At 39.6% G+C, this 16,895-nt stretch overlaps 1 protein-coding gene across 2 annotated transcripts in view; it reads right to left on the bottom strand.

The window, feature by feature from the left end:
* Window positions 1–16,895, bottom strand: part of EFNA5 (ephrin A5) — a 291,250-nt gene that overhangs the window by 7,143 nt on the left and 267,212 nt on the right. The window contains exons 3-4 of one of the 2 annotated variants that reach the window (XM_002744672.7): window positions 4,096–4,161; window positions 3,621–3,701 (exon numbers count right to left, since the gene is read on the bottom strand). In XM_002744672.7, the coding sequence (XP_002744718.1) occupies window positions 3,621–3,701; window positions 4,096–4,161 (147 nt within the window). The remainder of the gene's footprint in view (window positions 1–3,620; window positions 3,702–4,095; window positions 4,162–16,895) is intronic. The other variant, XM_008991720.5, reaches the window with a different exon arrangement.

The following is a 16,895-nucleotide window of genomic DNA, read 5'->3' as shown; positions in this document are numbered from 1 at the left end:
AGTGAAATGAGAAACTGGCTGTCATTTGGGTAAATCTGAGCAATTTTAGAATTCAAAGGAGGAATTCACAGGCAAAATCTATCCCAATGGAAACTACACCTAAATATGAGAGAATTTCTAGCACTTGTAACATGGGATTGGAAGAAGAAAATGTTCCTCTTCAGAAGCCAAATCAAGTCCTGCCTCCTGGCTACAGGATTCCACAACACGAGGGTTTCAACGGTAACGGAGAGAACACTAGCAATACTTTGGAGCATGTTATGTGGCATATGTCTGCCCTGAGATCATCCTGCATCCCTGATGATAGGAAACTGGCAGGCAGAGTGTGCAAGCAAACAAAAAAGACAAATACATTCCAAAGACAGGTGAATTAGTACACATCACTGAGATCATGCAATGGAATCCTTTCAGACCTCCTGGGTTCATAAATACTGGGTCTACACCCAGAGCTGGGTAAAGGTGAATACGCTTTCACTTAGAGGTTCGACACAGTGGTGAAGAACTGCAAAGTTAACTGGACTTTTCTTTCTTTCATTCCTTCCTTCCTTCCTTGCTGTCCTCCTTCCTTCCTCCCTCCTGTCCTCCATCCCTCCTTCCCTTCCCCCCCTTCCTTCCTTCCTTCCTTCCTTTCTTCCTTCCTTCCTTCCTCTCTCTCTCTCTCTCTCTGTCTCTCACTTCTTAGGGACAGAGTCTTTCTGTGTCACCCAGGATGGAGTACAGTGACCTGATCATAGCTCACTGTAGCCTCGAACTCCTGGGCTTAAACAATCCTCCCACCTCACTATCCCAAGTAGCTGAGACTACAGGCACACACACCACTTTTTCTTTTTAATAGAGACAAGGTCTCACGGTGTTGTCGAGGTTGGTCTCAAAGTCTTAGCCTCAAGCAATCCACCCATCTCTGACTCTCAAATTGCTGGGATTACAGGTGTGAGACGCAGTGCCTCACACCTATAATCCCAGAATTTCTTTAATTCGGAAATTAAAATATTTCAGAATATGGCAAAACAAATTTCTTACTGTTTTCTTATTGCCAGGAATTGTGGATCAACCTTGCTTCACTTTGTTAGTGAAGATGCTCACCAGCAAGCCCTTAAAGTATAGCTCTGACTGACTCAAAAGAGCTTTTCCTGCATGTGTACCTATGCTCCACTCCCCAGCATACGTGTGCACACACTTAACTACATTCTGCTAAATTTTTGCAAACTTCCAGCAGTTATATGTCTATCAATTTTGGGCCATTGTGCATTTTAAATGCTCAGTGAAAAAGCCTTGTTTCCCCAAATACAGTGACATATGTTCATGTATGAAAGCATCTTAATATCTTGCATTGTATGGTTAGTGGAATTCAAAGGTGATTTTCCTAATGGCAGAATAGTTCTCCATGTGCCTCTTTATTGCCAGAGAAAAATATGCAATCTGTTAGGTGTCTAAGCAGCCTCCCATGCTGCAGACAGGCTGTGGAGATTACCTGGAAAAAAAGCCATGGGAAAGATATGCCTATATTCTGCACAACGTGTATCAAGAGATCATAATCCTGGGTAACTTTTGTTTAGAACATGCTGGTCATCCTTCTTGTGGCTTATTAACAAAGCCAAGAGACCTAAGTTCTCTTTATGAACATACCTCTAGCAGTGGTGAGACTACTACTTTGATACTAATATTGGAACAGGAGTCAGGAGATCTGAGTATTAAATCTGGATCTATCTAACCAGCAGTGTGGCAATGGGCAAGTCTCCTCAGCCATAGACGGAAGAGTGTAGACTTGGGGATCTTTAAGGGAGATACCGACCAACTTGCAGATCCTGTGATGGCCCACGTTCTCAAGCTTGTGAAGACTCTGGAACCTTAAAAAGCCCAAGTCATGGCTCCAAATTTCCAGGACACAATTAAAACGTTTTCATGTCAGCATCCATTCCTTAAAACTTTCTAAAGCAGCTAACTGATCCCTGGGGAGCCTCTGAGACCTCGGAGAGCTCATTGTGCAGACCTCTCATTTGCGCTCTGGGTGAGATGCCTGCCTTAGAAAAACAAGAATGCTTCGGGGGAAAAAACCCTAAGTCTTTCTGTCAGTTATAACAGGAAAGCTATTGTATGTCCTGAGGCACAGCATTTACTCAGGGTAAGGTTCCCTAAGGCTCATTGACTGTGCAGTCTTGATAATATTATTGGAGGAAAACGTGGGCCTCACTACCCGTTACTTTCCAGGACCATAAGGAAGAGAAATTCTACTGCTACTAATAGAAAAAAAAAATCTCTATTTACATAAAGGGGCTCAAATCTCTTGGTGAAGAGGAAATAATTTTATTTCCCTTAAGCATTGAGATGGTCAAGAGGGATGGGCAAGGAAACCAGTGAAGATCTGCAGTGGGTGGGGGAGAAGAGGATGCCACAGAGGAAGGGGAACACAGGGCCTCCAGGTACACTCCTCCATAAGCAGTTAGCAGAGGGTGATCACTCCTCCTAGTTAATCTGGTTTCATTAAGTGGCCAGACTGAATTGATAGCCAAATGGATAGTTTACAGGGTTTTTTGTTGTTTTTGAGACGGACTCTCACTCTGTCGTCCAGGCTGGAGTGCAGTAGCACAATCTTGGCTCTGTACTATCTCTGCCTCCCAGGTTCAAGCGATTCTCCTGCCTCAGCCTCCTAAGTACCTGGGACTACAGGTGTGTGCCACCACACACGGATAAGTTTTTGTATTCTTAGTAGAGATGGGGTTTCATTGTGTTAGCCAGGATGGTCTGAATCTCCTGACCTCGTGATCCACCTGCCTCGGCCTCCCAAAGTGCTGGGATTATAGCTGTGAGCCATCACGCTCAGCCAAAAGGTTTTTATTATCCATGGTATATGACAGACTAAATGTCTCAGTAAGTGCTTTTGTGGGTTTCATTTTTCTTTAGTTATGGGAAACGTTGGGAGTGTGGAAGTCAATAGCAGAAATATTTTATTTATCCTTCAAACTAATTTTGCCTCAGTAAGCAAGGATCACATTTGGCTCGACAGGCTACTGGTACATCTGTGGCAGCAAGAGACGTGTGAATTTGTGGTGGCAATGTGATTATACTTCTCCAGACCAATGACTGTTGACAATAGCAAAAATAATATTGAAATAAAATAAAGTTCCTTGGGTCAGTTCAATGATGCATGTAAATTTCTAGAGAAAACTAAATATGTTGAATTAGTTTCTATTTTGTGCACTAGTCTTATTACTTTTATCTACAGATTTGGAGATAAAAAAGAAAATTTTATAAACATACACAATAGAAATGTTATCTGTCTTATATGAAAATAGATTCTTTAATATTCAGAGTGATTCACCAGCATGCTCTGAGGATGTGGTAAAAGGCAGTGAGATTTTAGCATTCTGATGGGGCTTCTATATTAGGATACCGCATTAGCTCAAACCCATTCCAAAAAAGAAAAGTTTTATTTTATCTAACATGCATTACACAAAGATACTGGAGGAATGAGGTAGAATATAAGTCATTTCAGCATCACTAGCAATGAGCAAAAGCAGAACTATAACATGCAAACATGCAGAGAGGAAGAAAGGAAAATAATACTGAAGCACCAGAGAAATAGATGCACTTGTTAAAAGAGATTCTCTAAGCATACTAACCTGCTGGTTCTAATGAATTTTCTACTTTGTCGTTAACATCGAAAACACGATCATGAACACCTATAGTTTTCATACAGCTATCTATAACAAAAATAGAGATAACAGCCAAATATGTTAGTGAAGACACCCTTAAACTCCCATTGCTTTCTTTTTTTCTTTCTCTCCTTTTTTTTCTTTTATTTATGTAGAGATTGTTTTACAATCAATGGCATGTTCCAAATGCCAATATTGTTCCCATTTGTTCTGCATGTACAACAGTCTAAGAAACAACAAGTTAGCAACTGCTGTGTACTTAAGTAAAAGCATCATGAAGAATGAGAAAAAATATGATGAAAACTAAAATATGAATGTTGATATACAAAACAGATACCACACAAGATTTAACAGTAAAAAAAGTTTTACCGCTGTGAACCAGACCACACAATAAAGCATGCGCAGTGAAGCCACCCTCTGAAGCTCATTCTAGGGGACTTACTTGTTGGTCTCACAAAGACTTTGAGCTTTAGACAGGACCTTCTTCCATTATCTGGGATTGCAGAGGCTGTGGATAACACAGAGAGAGAGCAGGAGAGAAAGAAGAAAACAACCACATATTACTCTTCATTTTCACATAGAAATGGTCGACAATATATTCTTTTCTGACTTGAACAATTAGGAACGTTCTCTAATTCTTTCCCCCAATTAAAACAAACAGTACATTTCAGGTCTCACTGCTATAGAAAAGCTACTTTCACATCCTGACCTTCTCTTTTGAATGGAATAAAAGAATCATGCAAGAATGTGAGTAATCTGTGAAGAAATACTTTGGATTTTTATTTCAAAGCCTCTTCCGTTTAACTTGATCTGTTATCAATTTTCTCTAAATCGAGAGGCTAATGTGTGAGCTCTCCTGCTTTCACAGAGCGACACTCCTCCTCTACTGCAGGAAAACGGGCCCAATGGAGGCTCAAGGTGAAAGTGCCGGCCCAAAGGAGTAACAGAGGGTTACAAGGCAGACTTAAAGGTGATCTACTTCTGCTGCGGAAAGCAGAGCTTTGTCGGTCCTGAAAGCTTGTCTGTCAGTGCTTTTGCAGGTAATTCAATTAGAGGTTTTACTCAGAACTTGGCTCCACATTCTATATGACTAACCCAAGCCCAGTAACTTCCATCATGCTATTATAAGTACAATGTGCTATTGAGAAAGTACTGTGTTGCAATGGTACATTTTTTTTTAATTTGCCACAGAGAAGGATGGAATTAATAAAGTGGGCTTACCAAAACATGACAGCATGTTTCAAGTTATAAATCACTTGAGGAAGAAACTTTCTTCTCCTCTTCAAGATAATAAGACTGTAAACTTTCCCTACGGTTGAAAGATTATCTCCCCTCTGTATCCACAGCAAAATGTCAAAGGAATTTCCAAGGGCACTAAGACCCTTAAAAACCACATGTATTTACTAATGCATTCTAGAAATGACAAAAATTACAGAAACAAGCGTCGCATACTTTCCTCCCTATGTGTTTGCTTCAAGTGGTGTCTTTGTTCAGAAAAAGCAGATGACATCAATCAAATCACATATGGCTCACAACTAGTTTGGCAATACCCAAAGTGACAAAGAGAGGGACCAGCATTTAATGTGCTGTCTCTCTCCTTTAATTTTTAAATTATTCCTCATGGGAAGTTCAGAACACAAAAATGCTTCTTTTGCAGGTGAGAGGATTCAATATACAACTTCAAAACAAATTTTACAAAATCTCCTTATGTAATTCTGGATCCAAGTAACCCTTCTGGAGGAGAGTTTCTAAATTCGCTAACTAAATAATGTCAAGGAGTATAGGGTCCCTAGTGTCCCTATTCAACACCTGTTGAAAAGTACTTTAATTTTAAAACAAAAGTATAGAGAAAAAGTGTTTTTGGTCCTCTCTATCTCCCCTGGTTGCTCTGACAAGCAGTTAAGAAGTGCTAACAGCTGGCTTTGCTGTAGGCTTTCATTAAATCAAAGTCAGAAAAACTCCCTCTACTGACATTTACAGTAACTAGTGTGTTATTTAGGGCACAATATTTGCACTCTGTGGTTTGATCCAGGAAATGGTGTCCTTCCTGTGGACCTCAACTGCAAATGTGCATGTCACAAATACAGTACTCACAGGTGACTCCAATTCATTAGGAAAACCATGGGTTCTTGAGGGAGTATCTGTCTTATTCATGAGAGTTGGTGTGAAAAAAAGTGACACATGGAAGTTCACACTGCTGTTCTATGAATTTCTAAGCTGAGATGAACTCACTTCAAGCTTCGTGAATTTGATTTGCTACATGCAAATAACTGACTTTACAGATGATACTGCTAAATAAACAGGCTGAAGACAGAATCAAATGCTTAACTGTTTTAGTGAGGAGCTTCTTGGATTTAGTACAGGTCTTTCAGATTTTTACTTAGGAGAAATAAATCCAGGACATGAACATCATTGTAGAGAACATGGGAATAACTAAACAGCAAATGATAAGCCATCCAGGAAAAAACCTGAGAGTTCGCTCACGAGCTCTCAAGAAGGAACTATAACCTTAGCTACTGGGTGTGCTACATGCTTCTGTGAATTAAAAATATCAATGTATTTGTATTTACATGACACATAAAATAAAAACCTCTCTTCCCTAACAACCTGCCCTATTACTTCCTCATCTGCTATCATCAAGAAATGTGACTGATGCTTTGTGATACTGTTTGACTATTACACTCTAATCTTTAGAAAAATTTATGAACAAAGAATATTAGAATAAAAATTTATGAACAAAGAATACCATGTGATATGTGAAGACACAACACAGATTGCATGTCATGGACTGACACTGTCATCTCTGGCCTGAGCTCAAGGAGTAGACTCCTTAGTGCTAACCTAAGATGTGCACCTTACTAGATCAGTATAACCTGGGTTTCTTATTTATCACTTTGAAAAACAAAAACAAAATCCAAAAAGATAAAAACCTTTTCCATATAGTAGCAAAACTCCCTCTTTTAAATGAAAGGTTTAATAAAGTGAGAGTGTGGATTTCCTCTATGTTATGCTCAACATTCTTTCACTCCACACTTCTTGGCTGACAAATGTAAGATGCCTTTACACCAACTTAAAAACACAGACGATTAATTATTAGTAATATTTTAATATATACGGTAATATAAAAGTGCATTACTAATCACAAGTAAACAAAAGGCAGAACTAAGCACTAAAAACAAAACATAACAGAGGAAATGAAACATATAATATTCCCACTAATAAACTTACAAAGAAAAACCTCAGGATCAATTTATGAGCAATAGACAAAGCTGAGGATGGAAATGAGGGAGTAAAATCTTGAAACATGCCTAGCTTTTGTCAGGAGGTACTTAGTATTAATCCTTATGGTTTGAGAGATACATCACTTTATCATGACCAACTTTATATTAGTTACAAATAAATATGTAACTATTTTTATATACATAAATTATATTCTCTCTATATATAACTTTTTGCACCGTTTTCCAAAACAGTCAACATTGAAAGTTGATAGTGAATCATTATAAAAATCCATTACATATTACTGCAGCTTTTTTTTTCTTTTTTGAGACGGAGTTTTGCTCTTGTTACCCAGCCTGGAGTGCAATGGCACGATCTTGGCTCACCTCAACCTTCGCCTCCTGGGTTCAGGCAATTCTCCTGCCTCAGCCTCCTGAGTAGCTGGGATTACAGGCACACGCCACCACGCCCAGCTAATTTGTTTTGTATTCTTAGTAGAGACGGGTTTCACCATGTTGACCAGGATGGTCCCGATCTCTTGACCTCGTGATCCACCCGCCTCAGCCTCCCAAAGTGCTGGGATTACAGGCTTGAGCCACCGCACCCGGCCCTACTGGAGCTTAATGTATGATTTCAAATGCTTTTAAAATGCCTACTATGGGCTGGGTGCAGTGGTTCATGCCAGTAATCCCAACACTGTGGGAGGCTGAGGCTGGTAGATCACTTGAGTGAGGCTAGGAGTTCGAGTCCAGCCTGGCCAACTTGGCAAAAACCCCGTCTCTACTAAAAATACAAAAATTAGTCAGACACGGTGGTGCACACTTGTAATCCCAGCTACTCGAGAGGCTGAGGCATGAGAATTTCTTGAGCCCAGGAGGCAGACGTTGCAGTGAGCTGAGACTGAGCCACTGAACTCCAGCTTAACCACAGAGCTAGGCTTTGTATCAAAAATAAATAAATACAATAAAACGTCTATTATGCACCAGCTTCTTTATTAGATGGTATGTATGCAAAGAAGATATATACGATTTCGAACTGTCCCTGCCTTTGTGGCGTGCTTCTTCAAGCTGGGACACAAATATGAACCGCAGTTCAGGGTAGCTGGAGGGACACATGTAACAACCAAGGTTTATGTGAAGAGCCAGCACAGCAGGGAGTAAGAGTGTGCCCCATACATGTTTATTGGAGGCTTCACAGGTCCTCCAGACGCTAACCAGCAGCAACTGGGACAGAAGACATTTTCTCCCTAAATTTCCAAATCAGAGCTTTGGCACCAAAAAGATGCACTGACTTGCAAACAGCTGAGAAAAATCTAGACCTGAAATCTTCCTCTAAAGATACATGGATTTTCTAATAGAATTTTTCTACTTGAAATGAGAAATGTCTTAAAGAGTTGCCACAGAATCCAAACTCACATCCATTTACACAGTTCACTGCTTAAACTGTCAGAAAGTTGGGAGTAGGGACATGGGGACAATTAAAAGAAGCACAACCTCCCATTCAATTATCTTAATATCAACTTTACAAATCAATCCATAGAGTCCCTTCCCCCAAAAGAGCTGCAAAGTACCAATCAAAACCTTATAACACATAATGAAATATAAGGTGGAGACTCTTTGGTTCTCTGTGTTTACGGTACCATGCTAATAGGGCCATGAGGGCCTCTTCCTTTTCTCTGTTTCATGACTTCAGACAGGGGCTCTAACTTCAGCCTTCCCAAAATCTTGGTCTCCTGGGGCTCAGGTGAGTATGACTCAGCACTTAGCCAATTTGGTAGAGAAAGGTGACCATATTCAGTGCCTCCAAATCAGTACTTTTGAAAGTTATATTTAGTATTACAAATATATGTAACATTCACACCACAATTCACCATAGGTCTATCATTCAAACATAGCAGAGAACACATCCCTTCAGGTACTGCCATCATGCTTGTGGCAGGCAGCTTCTGACATGGCGCCCAACGATCCCCACTTTCCTGTAGGCAGGCCTTTGTATAATCCCCTCCCCTTGAGAGGGGGCTTGTTTCTAATGAGTAGAACACGGCAAAAGTGATGGGATGTCATTTTGATCATGTTACAAAAGACTGCGCCTTACCTCTAGTGAACACACTCTCTCTCTTTTGCTTACGAAGCAAGGTACCATACTGTGAGATTTCCCGTGGAGAGAAATATGTAGCAAGAAACTAAGGGAGACATCCAGCCAAGAGATACAAGGAACTGATATAGTTCAACAATCCGCAAGGAACTCAATCGGCTAACAGTCGGATGAGTGAGCTGGAAAGTGAATCCTTTCACTGAGCCTTGAGATGACCATTGCCTTGGGAGAGACTCAAAGGATCCGGCTAAGCTGCAGCTGGATTCCTGATCCACAGAAACTGTGGAATCATTAACGTTGTATTAGTCACAAAATGTGGGGGTAATTTCTTAATCAAGAGTTAACCAATACAATGCTGTGCACTAACAAATCTGTGTAATGAAAGGTTTAAAGCCGACTTTTGACTGAAGGACTAAGACACTGCAGCATGCTCTGCTAATGGACAGCATGGCCTTGCTCCCACAGAGCAGCGCACTCCTGATTCCGCTGCCACGCCTCAACAACTGGGTCCCTTACTAGTTTACATTTCAAGCTACTGTTACAAGTCCACTTAAAATACACCTTGAAGAGAGGTAATTATAAGCTGCTCTTGAAGAAATACAACAAGACATATCAATTTAAATGTTCTCATTCCAGCATTTAGAAAGTGATTTTCATTTTCCTTCCCATGCAACTTAGTTTGCTCTTGCTAACGCAGTCAACCTGTGCTGTTCTTTGCAATTAGCATGATGTCTCATTTTAACTCTAAACTGCTGGGTAAACCGAAATGAGTTGATACAAATGTGAACTTAATTCTTAAGGAGAATGCCTTTCTTCAAATAGGAGAAATAGAATGGAAAGGTGGTATTTAAAAATACCTGAAATGAAAGGATTTTAAAATAAGTTAAAAGTTCTTTTACCATCAAAAAACTCCTATTAGTTAACTTCTACACAGACCATCAAGTTAAATACAAAGATTATGAGACTTCAAACAACTCAAAAGTTCCCTGATCATCAAGGTCACAACCATTTTTCTTTAGGAAGAACCAAAGGTTTAGCAGAAAAGGAGTAAAATATTATATTTCTTTCGCATTTTCAGGTCCAACACTGTACTCATCAGTCAACCTTAACATCTCTGCCTAACCTGATTCAGCTTCAAATCTTTATTCTGAAAGCCAAAATCCTTCTCCTTTTCTGTGTCCCATTCCAATCTGGGTACTTTGGGAAGTTTCATTTTAAAGAATATTCAGCCACTTTCTTCTTTTTAAAGAAATGAGTGTGTGAGCATTAAAAATGCAGTTTTCCATTATGTTTGCCACAGGCAATATTTCTCAATCTGTGCAAGTCAAAAGAAAAGATAGGCTATTAACTGTTAGCACAGCCATTTTTTCTCCTGTAGGTTTTTCATATGGTTCAACACACAACACAAATATGTGCAAATTAGGTAGGTGAAGGTGGAATTAAGCATTAATATTCCTTCACAATAAATGCTGAAAAAGTAAAGCCCATTTAAATACATGGTACCACTGGAAATATCTCCTAGAATTTGATGAATCAATAAAATCCGTTTTGTGCATATGAGTGGAGCAGGGAAACAGAAGTGGTGGGAAGAGAATAGAGATTAACCAAAGCCATATGGACTTGGAAAATGGTTACCAGACCCACCAAAAACTTCTTAAAACAAAAGTTAGCCCTCTTCTTAGGGAAGAATACTAGAGTAACAATTTGCAACTGGCTATGATCCCTTTTTTAAAAGCACCATGCAATACTTAATTTTCATATAGAGAATAACATCATGTGTTATGATGAACTACATCTCACCCATTCTAACTTTTGGGATTTAAAAGTCACGTGTTTTAATGACTTGCTCATGGCCCTAGTTTACCAAGTTTGCATCCATTGTGCAACCCCAGGAGCTGCTAAATTTGCCAACACGTTTCTTCCCTTGCAGCCCACTGAGTCTTAAGACTTAAATCATTGGCAGGTTAAGGGCAGAGCCCAAGACATAAAATTTGGAAAGGAGGTCACTAAGTAAAGATAGAGGCCTTGGAGAAATTAAGAATATCATGTAAATATTAGAAACATTGATATGATTCTGGGGATGTTTCTTTTAAAAACTAGAAAAAGAAAAGAGATGTGTTTCCCACCACATAACAAGAGGGGTAGAAAAACATATTCTGCAAGTTAAAACTTGGTTTTAACACCAGGGAACTGTAACAGGGAACAAATAATTAAAGTTCGGGACAAGGGAGGTGAAATCAGTTCCAGCTGTGCAGCCACAGACAAAAGAGAAATGGGAAGCACCACCCATCCTACCCAGTTTCCCTCCCCTCCCATCTTTCTGTCCCCTTAAGGCAAAGTTCTCACTGCTAATAAGTATTATTTAAATTCTAGCAGGTAAGTCTCAGTAGATCAATTACTTTTTCTTAGCGACCTCAAGTTAATGGCTGAGGACAAGTTTCCACTCATTTCTAGAAATACTAAGACATTATTATGCGTTTTGTATATATTTATCTGAAGTATGGGCACACTTTTACTTGCTTTTAAAAGCTCAGTGACAACAAACTTTATTTCTAATGCTTATAAGAGGATGATTTGCCTCATACAGTTTGATATCTATTCAGGTATGAGCCAAAAACAACCTGGATTTTGGAGAATGATTTTAAAATATCCCCTTATAAAAAACATTTCTAGTTCTTTTTTTTTTTTTTTTTTTTGAGACAGCATCTCACTCTGTCCCTCAGCCTGGAGTGCAGTGGTGCCATCTTGACTCACTGCAACCTTCACCTACCAGGTTCAAGTGATTCTCCTGTCTCAGCCTCTCAAATAGCTGGGATTACAAGTGCGTGCCTGCACGCCTGGCTAATTTTTGTATTTTTAGTGGAAACAGGGTTTCACCATGTTGGTCGGGCTGGTCTCGAACTCCATACCTCAAGTGATCCCCCCGCCTCAGCCTTCCAAAGTGCTGGATTACAGGTGTGACCCACTGTGCCTGGCCCATTTCTAGTTCTTTCTGAGGAAAATTGAAGATGGTTTTAAATAAATCTCACAATCCGAATGCAAACTTTGCCTCCGTCAGTTATGTGAATAGGGAAATCTAGTCTACATAGGCACACAAAGCAAGGTAACATTTAGATGTCATTGTAATTGTCTAAGAAACGCCTTAACATGAAGAAATACAGTTCAGTTTCTTATTATATATATATATTATATATGTGAAATATATATATTATATAGTTCTCATACCTGTTATATAGTTCTTTCTTTCTTGTTTGTGGTTATTTTGGTGAACCTACTGTACTAGAGAGGTATCATCTGACAAATAAAACAAGACAAAACAACAACAAACCAGCTAGGCAGAATTAATCACTTAGAAAACCTCTTCTTCAGATGGAAGCCTCATAATAACCATAATAACAACAGAAACAAAAACTCCAACAAAAGGCAGAATTCCTAGAATCCCACAAGAAGAACTGTATTATTTCTTCTCCACAGGCTCCTTTTGCCCCTCTGTGGTACCCTCTGAGGGTGGCAGTTAACTGGTAGGCAATGAAAGCAAAGCCACAAATCCCATTCCTCAATCATACTATATTAACTGAAACAATGTTGCTATCAGACAGCACTAATGTAGCATGACAGTAAATTACTAATAAATCATCAAGTTAATACAATTCAAAGAAGCTCCTAGAAAAAAGTTAATATTTCTGTGAGCCTTTCAAAACCCCTTTCATTATTATTCTCTTTTGTGAGGGTTCTTTTAAGGAACATGGCTTAGCAGCTTGAGTGTATGCATAATGATTCTCTTTCTCCCTGGTTCACTCTTTTTGATTTATTTTGTGGTTTTGAGCCAGCTGCTTAAACTGCCTATGCCTCAGTTTCTTCATTAGCTTCATTTTCTCTAAAACAAATTTTATAACCTGTTTTAGAGGGCGGTACCATTTTACAGTGCACTGAGAAACTCAGGTGATCCTTACAGATGTAGAATGTTGTTTCACTACTCTGCAGATTGATAGCATCAGCTCTGTGCTTACTGGGGCCTCTGCATGGGGATGTGCCTAAGCAGGGGGCACCCAGCAGGGACTTCTGAGGTCGTGAGTTCTGAGTATAACCATGAGGAAGGAGGGCTCAGGTGTGGATAGTGGTGATTAAAAGTTACTTAAGAGTCATAAGAAAAACAAGGGAAATTAAGTGTGATCCCTTTTAGCCTAAGTTTTAAAAACCAGATTCTACCACAGTTTGATTTGCTGTTCTCTGTGTGTTGGAGGGTGAGGGTGGTGATGAAGATATTTATGTGAGGATATGCACTGAGGATGAGAGAATTTAGAAAATTAGAAAGGGCACTGGAAGATCCCGTTCCCTCTGAAAATATGTTAAGATCTCTGAGTTCTTTTTTCAATCCATGTTAAGAATGCGAGCATGCTGTTAAATTAGAGGGACAGTAGACTAGAGACAAGGATGTAAATCTTGCAGAGAGGAAATCAGGCTGGGTAGAGACTGGTTTTGCAACTGTATACCCAGACATGACAGTGATAAAACTAAAAACCAGCCCAGAGGTGGCTATAGACCCCGCATCATGCCCATACCAGTTCATAGATATTGTGCTGCTATATATAAATGTTCTCATTCCACTCTTTAATATTATTTTGTATATTATTTGCGTTAGCTAGGTGCAATGCCTACAGTCCCAACTGAGAAGGATCACCTGAGCCCACGACTGAGGCTGCAGCGAGCTATGATTGTGACACTGCACTCCAACCCGGGCAACAGGGTGAGACACTTTCTCTAATAAGAAAAAAAACAAAACAAAGGCATAAAAACTATTTACACAAATCATTAATTTCTTTGGTTATATTTCTTACCAGTAGGCCATGTTCTCCTCGATGCCTATCATTTCTAGTGGTGGCACAAGTATCTAGACAGAAAAATCCATTCATTTAGGCTGCAGGCTCCACATGGAATCCTAGAGGCCTGAACAAATTAACGTTCTCTCTGTAGAAGGTGAAATTTTATCAAGGAGGGAGTTGTTTAGGTACCAGGATTGTACATTTTGTTTCACACTCAAGATGCCTTCCTTGAAAAGGCTTTTATGTTGATAGTGTGGAGAAAAGGAAAGCCAATCTCAGGGACTAAATTCTAGTTTACTTCAATTGTGTCTGAGTCAGATTACTTCCAGAAAAGTTAATGGCTGTGTATTTGTATTCATCATACCACAGAATAGCAGCCAGGGTTACCTTTTCCATAATCTGGTCCAAACCTTGTTCTCCTTCACTTTTTTTTGTTTATTTGTTTGTTTTTGAGACAAGGTCTTTCTCAGTGGCCCAGGCTGGGATGCAGTGGTGTAAACAGGGCTCACTGCAGTCCGACCTCCCCGGGTCCCTCTTTATCTCTCTCGTTTCCCTTCTTCGGCATACACTGATAGCTTGTACCAACAATATTCCCTCCTAGAATCTCCTGGAAAGCTCACTTTTTCTCATATGTCCTTTCCTTTGCCTTTCAAAATCCCTGCTCCCTCTGGTCACTTGAGGTGTGTCCCCATTTCTCCAACACAATAACCCTCTTCTAGGTTTCCACAGAGATCTGTTTCTGTCTCCTTACTAGCACTTAACCCATTCTATTTTGTTGTAGAGCTGGTTAATACATCTTATCTCTGCTACTAGAGTTGCAAGCCCCCACAAAGGCAGGAGCCATGCCAAGTTGTTGCGTTCCTGGGTTCTTGGTTCTGGGGAATCTATTGCTTTGTTCCTAACAGGTGTTCAATAAAGATTTGAAGAATTATTATAGAGATTTAAAAAAAAAATCTGTTGAGGCCAGGCGCAGTGGCTCACATCTGTAATCCCAGCACTCTGGGACATTGAGGCAGGAGGATTGCTTGAGCCTGAGAGTTCAAGAGCAGCCTAGGCAATGTGGTGAGACTGTGTCTACAAAAATAAGGATAAAAAAAATTGGCCAGGGATGGTGATGGGTACCTGTGTTCCCAGCAACTTGGAAGGCTGAAGCAGGAGGATGGCTTGAGCTCAGGAGGTCAAAGGTGTAGTGAGCTGTGTTTGTACCAGCTCCAGCCTGGGTGACAGAGTGAGACCCTGCCTCAAAAAAAAAAAAAAAAAAAATCGTCTAGTTGCAAGGTGATTTGTTGACCAAATGTGCACCAAAATTTAGGATTAGGACACAAAAGTGAAGACACGGGTAGTGATAAATGTGAAAGAAATTAAGAAAACACAGAAGGTCCTTGTCCTAGAACTAGAGGTCGCCCTTGCCCACACTGCTGACTCCTTCCTGTAGAATGATCTTGGAAACAGATCTAATAATCAGGCAAAGCCAGGGACATATGAAGTTCAAGAAGGTAGCATTTCAATATCTGTAAGAGTGTGGGGTCCCAAGAAGTAAGAGATAAGTGAAAGGAATGTGGGCATCTTTAGATTCAAAGATATGTAGAATTTAATCAAATGATAGCTTGGGTGCAGGTTGCAGACCCCTCCCAGCGAACAGAGAATAAAAGCGTGGTGAAGTTAGAAACCAGGTGACCATGGGCGTCTTCAAGTAATGATAAGAGGTGGCTCTGAACAATCTTGATCGAAGGAGAGGGTGATATCATCCTTGCTGAATTCCTCTAATCATAAAGATTAGAGAAATCTCTCTGCAAGTTAAAGCACCTCAGATGTTACATGAGAACATAACCCCCACAACTATGCTGAGGGATATAACTATCCTTCAACCACAGCAGAGCTTAAAAACTAAGTATAGACATTTTTTAAAGAATCAAAACCATAGAACAAGTATTTCTTCTGTGTTAATAAATGCTGCCATGCGTGGTGGCTCACGTCTGTAATCCCAGCACTTTGGAAGCCTGAGGCAGTGGATCACCTGAGGTCAGGAGTTTAAGACCAGCCTGGCCAACTTGGCAAAACTCTGTCTCTACTAAAAAATACAAAAAATTAGCCGGGCATGGTGGTGGGTGCCTGTAATCCCAGTGACTCAAGAGGCTGAAGCATGAGAATCACTTGAACCCAGGAGATGGAGGTTGCAGTGAGCCGAGATGGTGCCACTGCACTCCAGCCTGGCTCCTGGCCACAGAGCAAGACTCTGTCTCAAAAAAAGAAAAAAACAAGTCATCGTGGATGTGGTACTTTAATACTTTTAAACTGTGGGATAACTTTGGCCAACCTGAGTAACAGGTCAGACAAGCAATTCTAATTTTAAATATATAATGGAAACATTGACTTAGATTTGTGACTACGTGAAATTTTAGCAGTGATAAAATCTATAATTTATGTGTACAGTTTTAGAACATTTGAGAGAACTAAAGGTTCATCATATTTTAAAATTTAATTTAATAGAGTAAGAATTAGTAGGTTTTAAATTAAACCAAATATTTACATTTGCTTGCCTTATATATAGACTAAGATATATAAGCTAATCTGAATAGGCTAAATTTCAAATTTTTAGAAAGATTTAAAAAAATTGTAACTTCAATAAGTCAAATATCAAATTTTAAATGTAAAATTTAAATAAATGTATTTTACAGTAAAACCCACCCTTCTGTGTACCAAAAAGTCATCTTGATGTTTCAGGTCCCGGCTCAAATGCTGTCTCCTCAGAGAAGCCTCCTATGATCACCTGATCAAAAGCTATCTCCATGTTTCTCTGGCATTGCATCTAGCTCCCTACTAGTGTAACTGGCAGTTATAGATTTGTTTCCTGGTTTCTGTTTAATTTACTGATTAAGCCATAAGCTCCAGAAGCAGGAACCATTTTTTAATGTTTCACAGTGTTTCTAAAATCTAACACAGTGCTTAGCACAAAGTAGGTACCCAGGAAATATTTTGGTAGGAGTGAATAAATGAATGAATTGAAAACTGAATGAGCCAGAAATATTCAGGGCCATATATTACAACAAATAACCAAAGGGAACAAGGTGTTCCAGAAACCTAAGATCTTCACAGATGGATTTGC

The sequence above is a fragment of the Callithrix jacchus genome, chromosome 2, assembly GCF_049354715.1.
Source record: "Callithrix jacchus isolate 240 chromosome 2, calJac240_pri, whole genome shotgun sequence".
NCBI lineage: Eukaryota > Metazoa > Chordata > Mammalia > Primates > Cebidae > Callithrix > Callithrix jacchus.
This window is presented reverse-complemented; position numbering and strand designations above follow the sequence as displayed.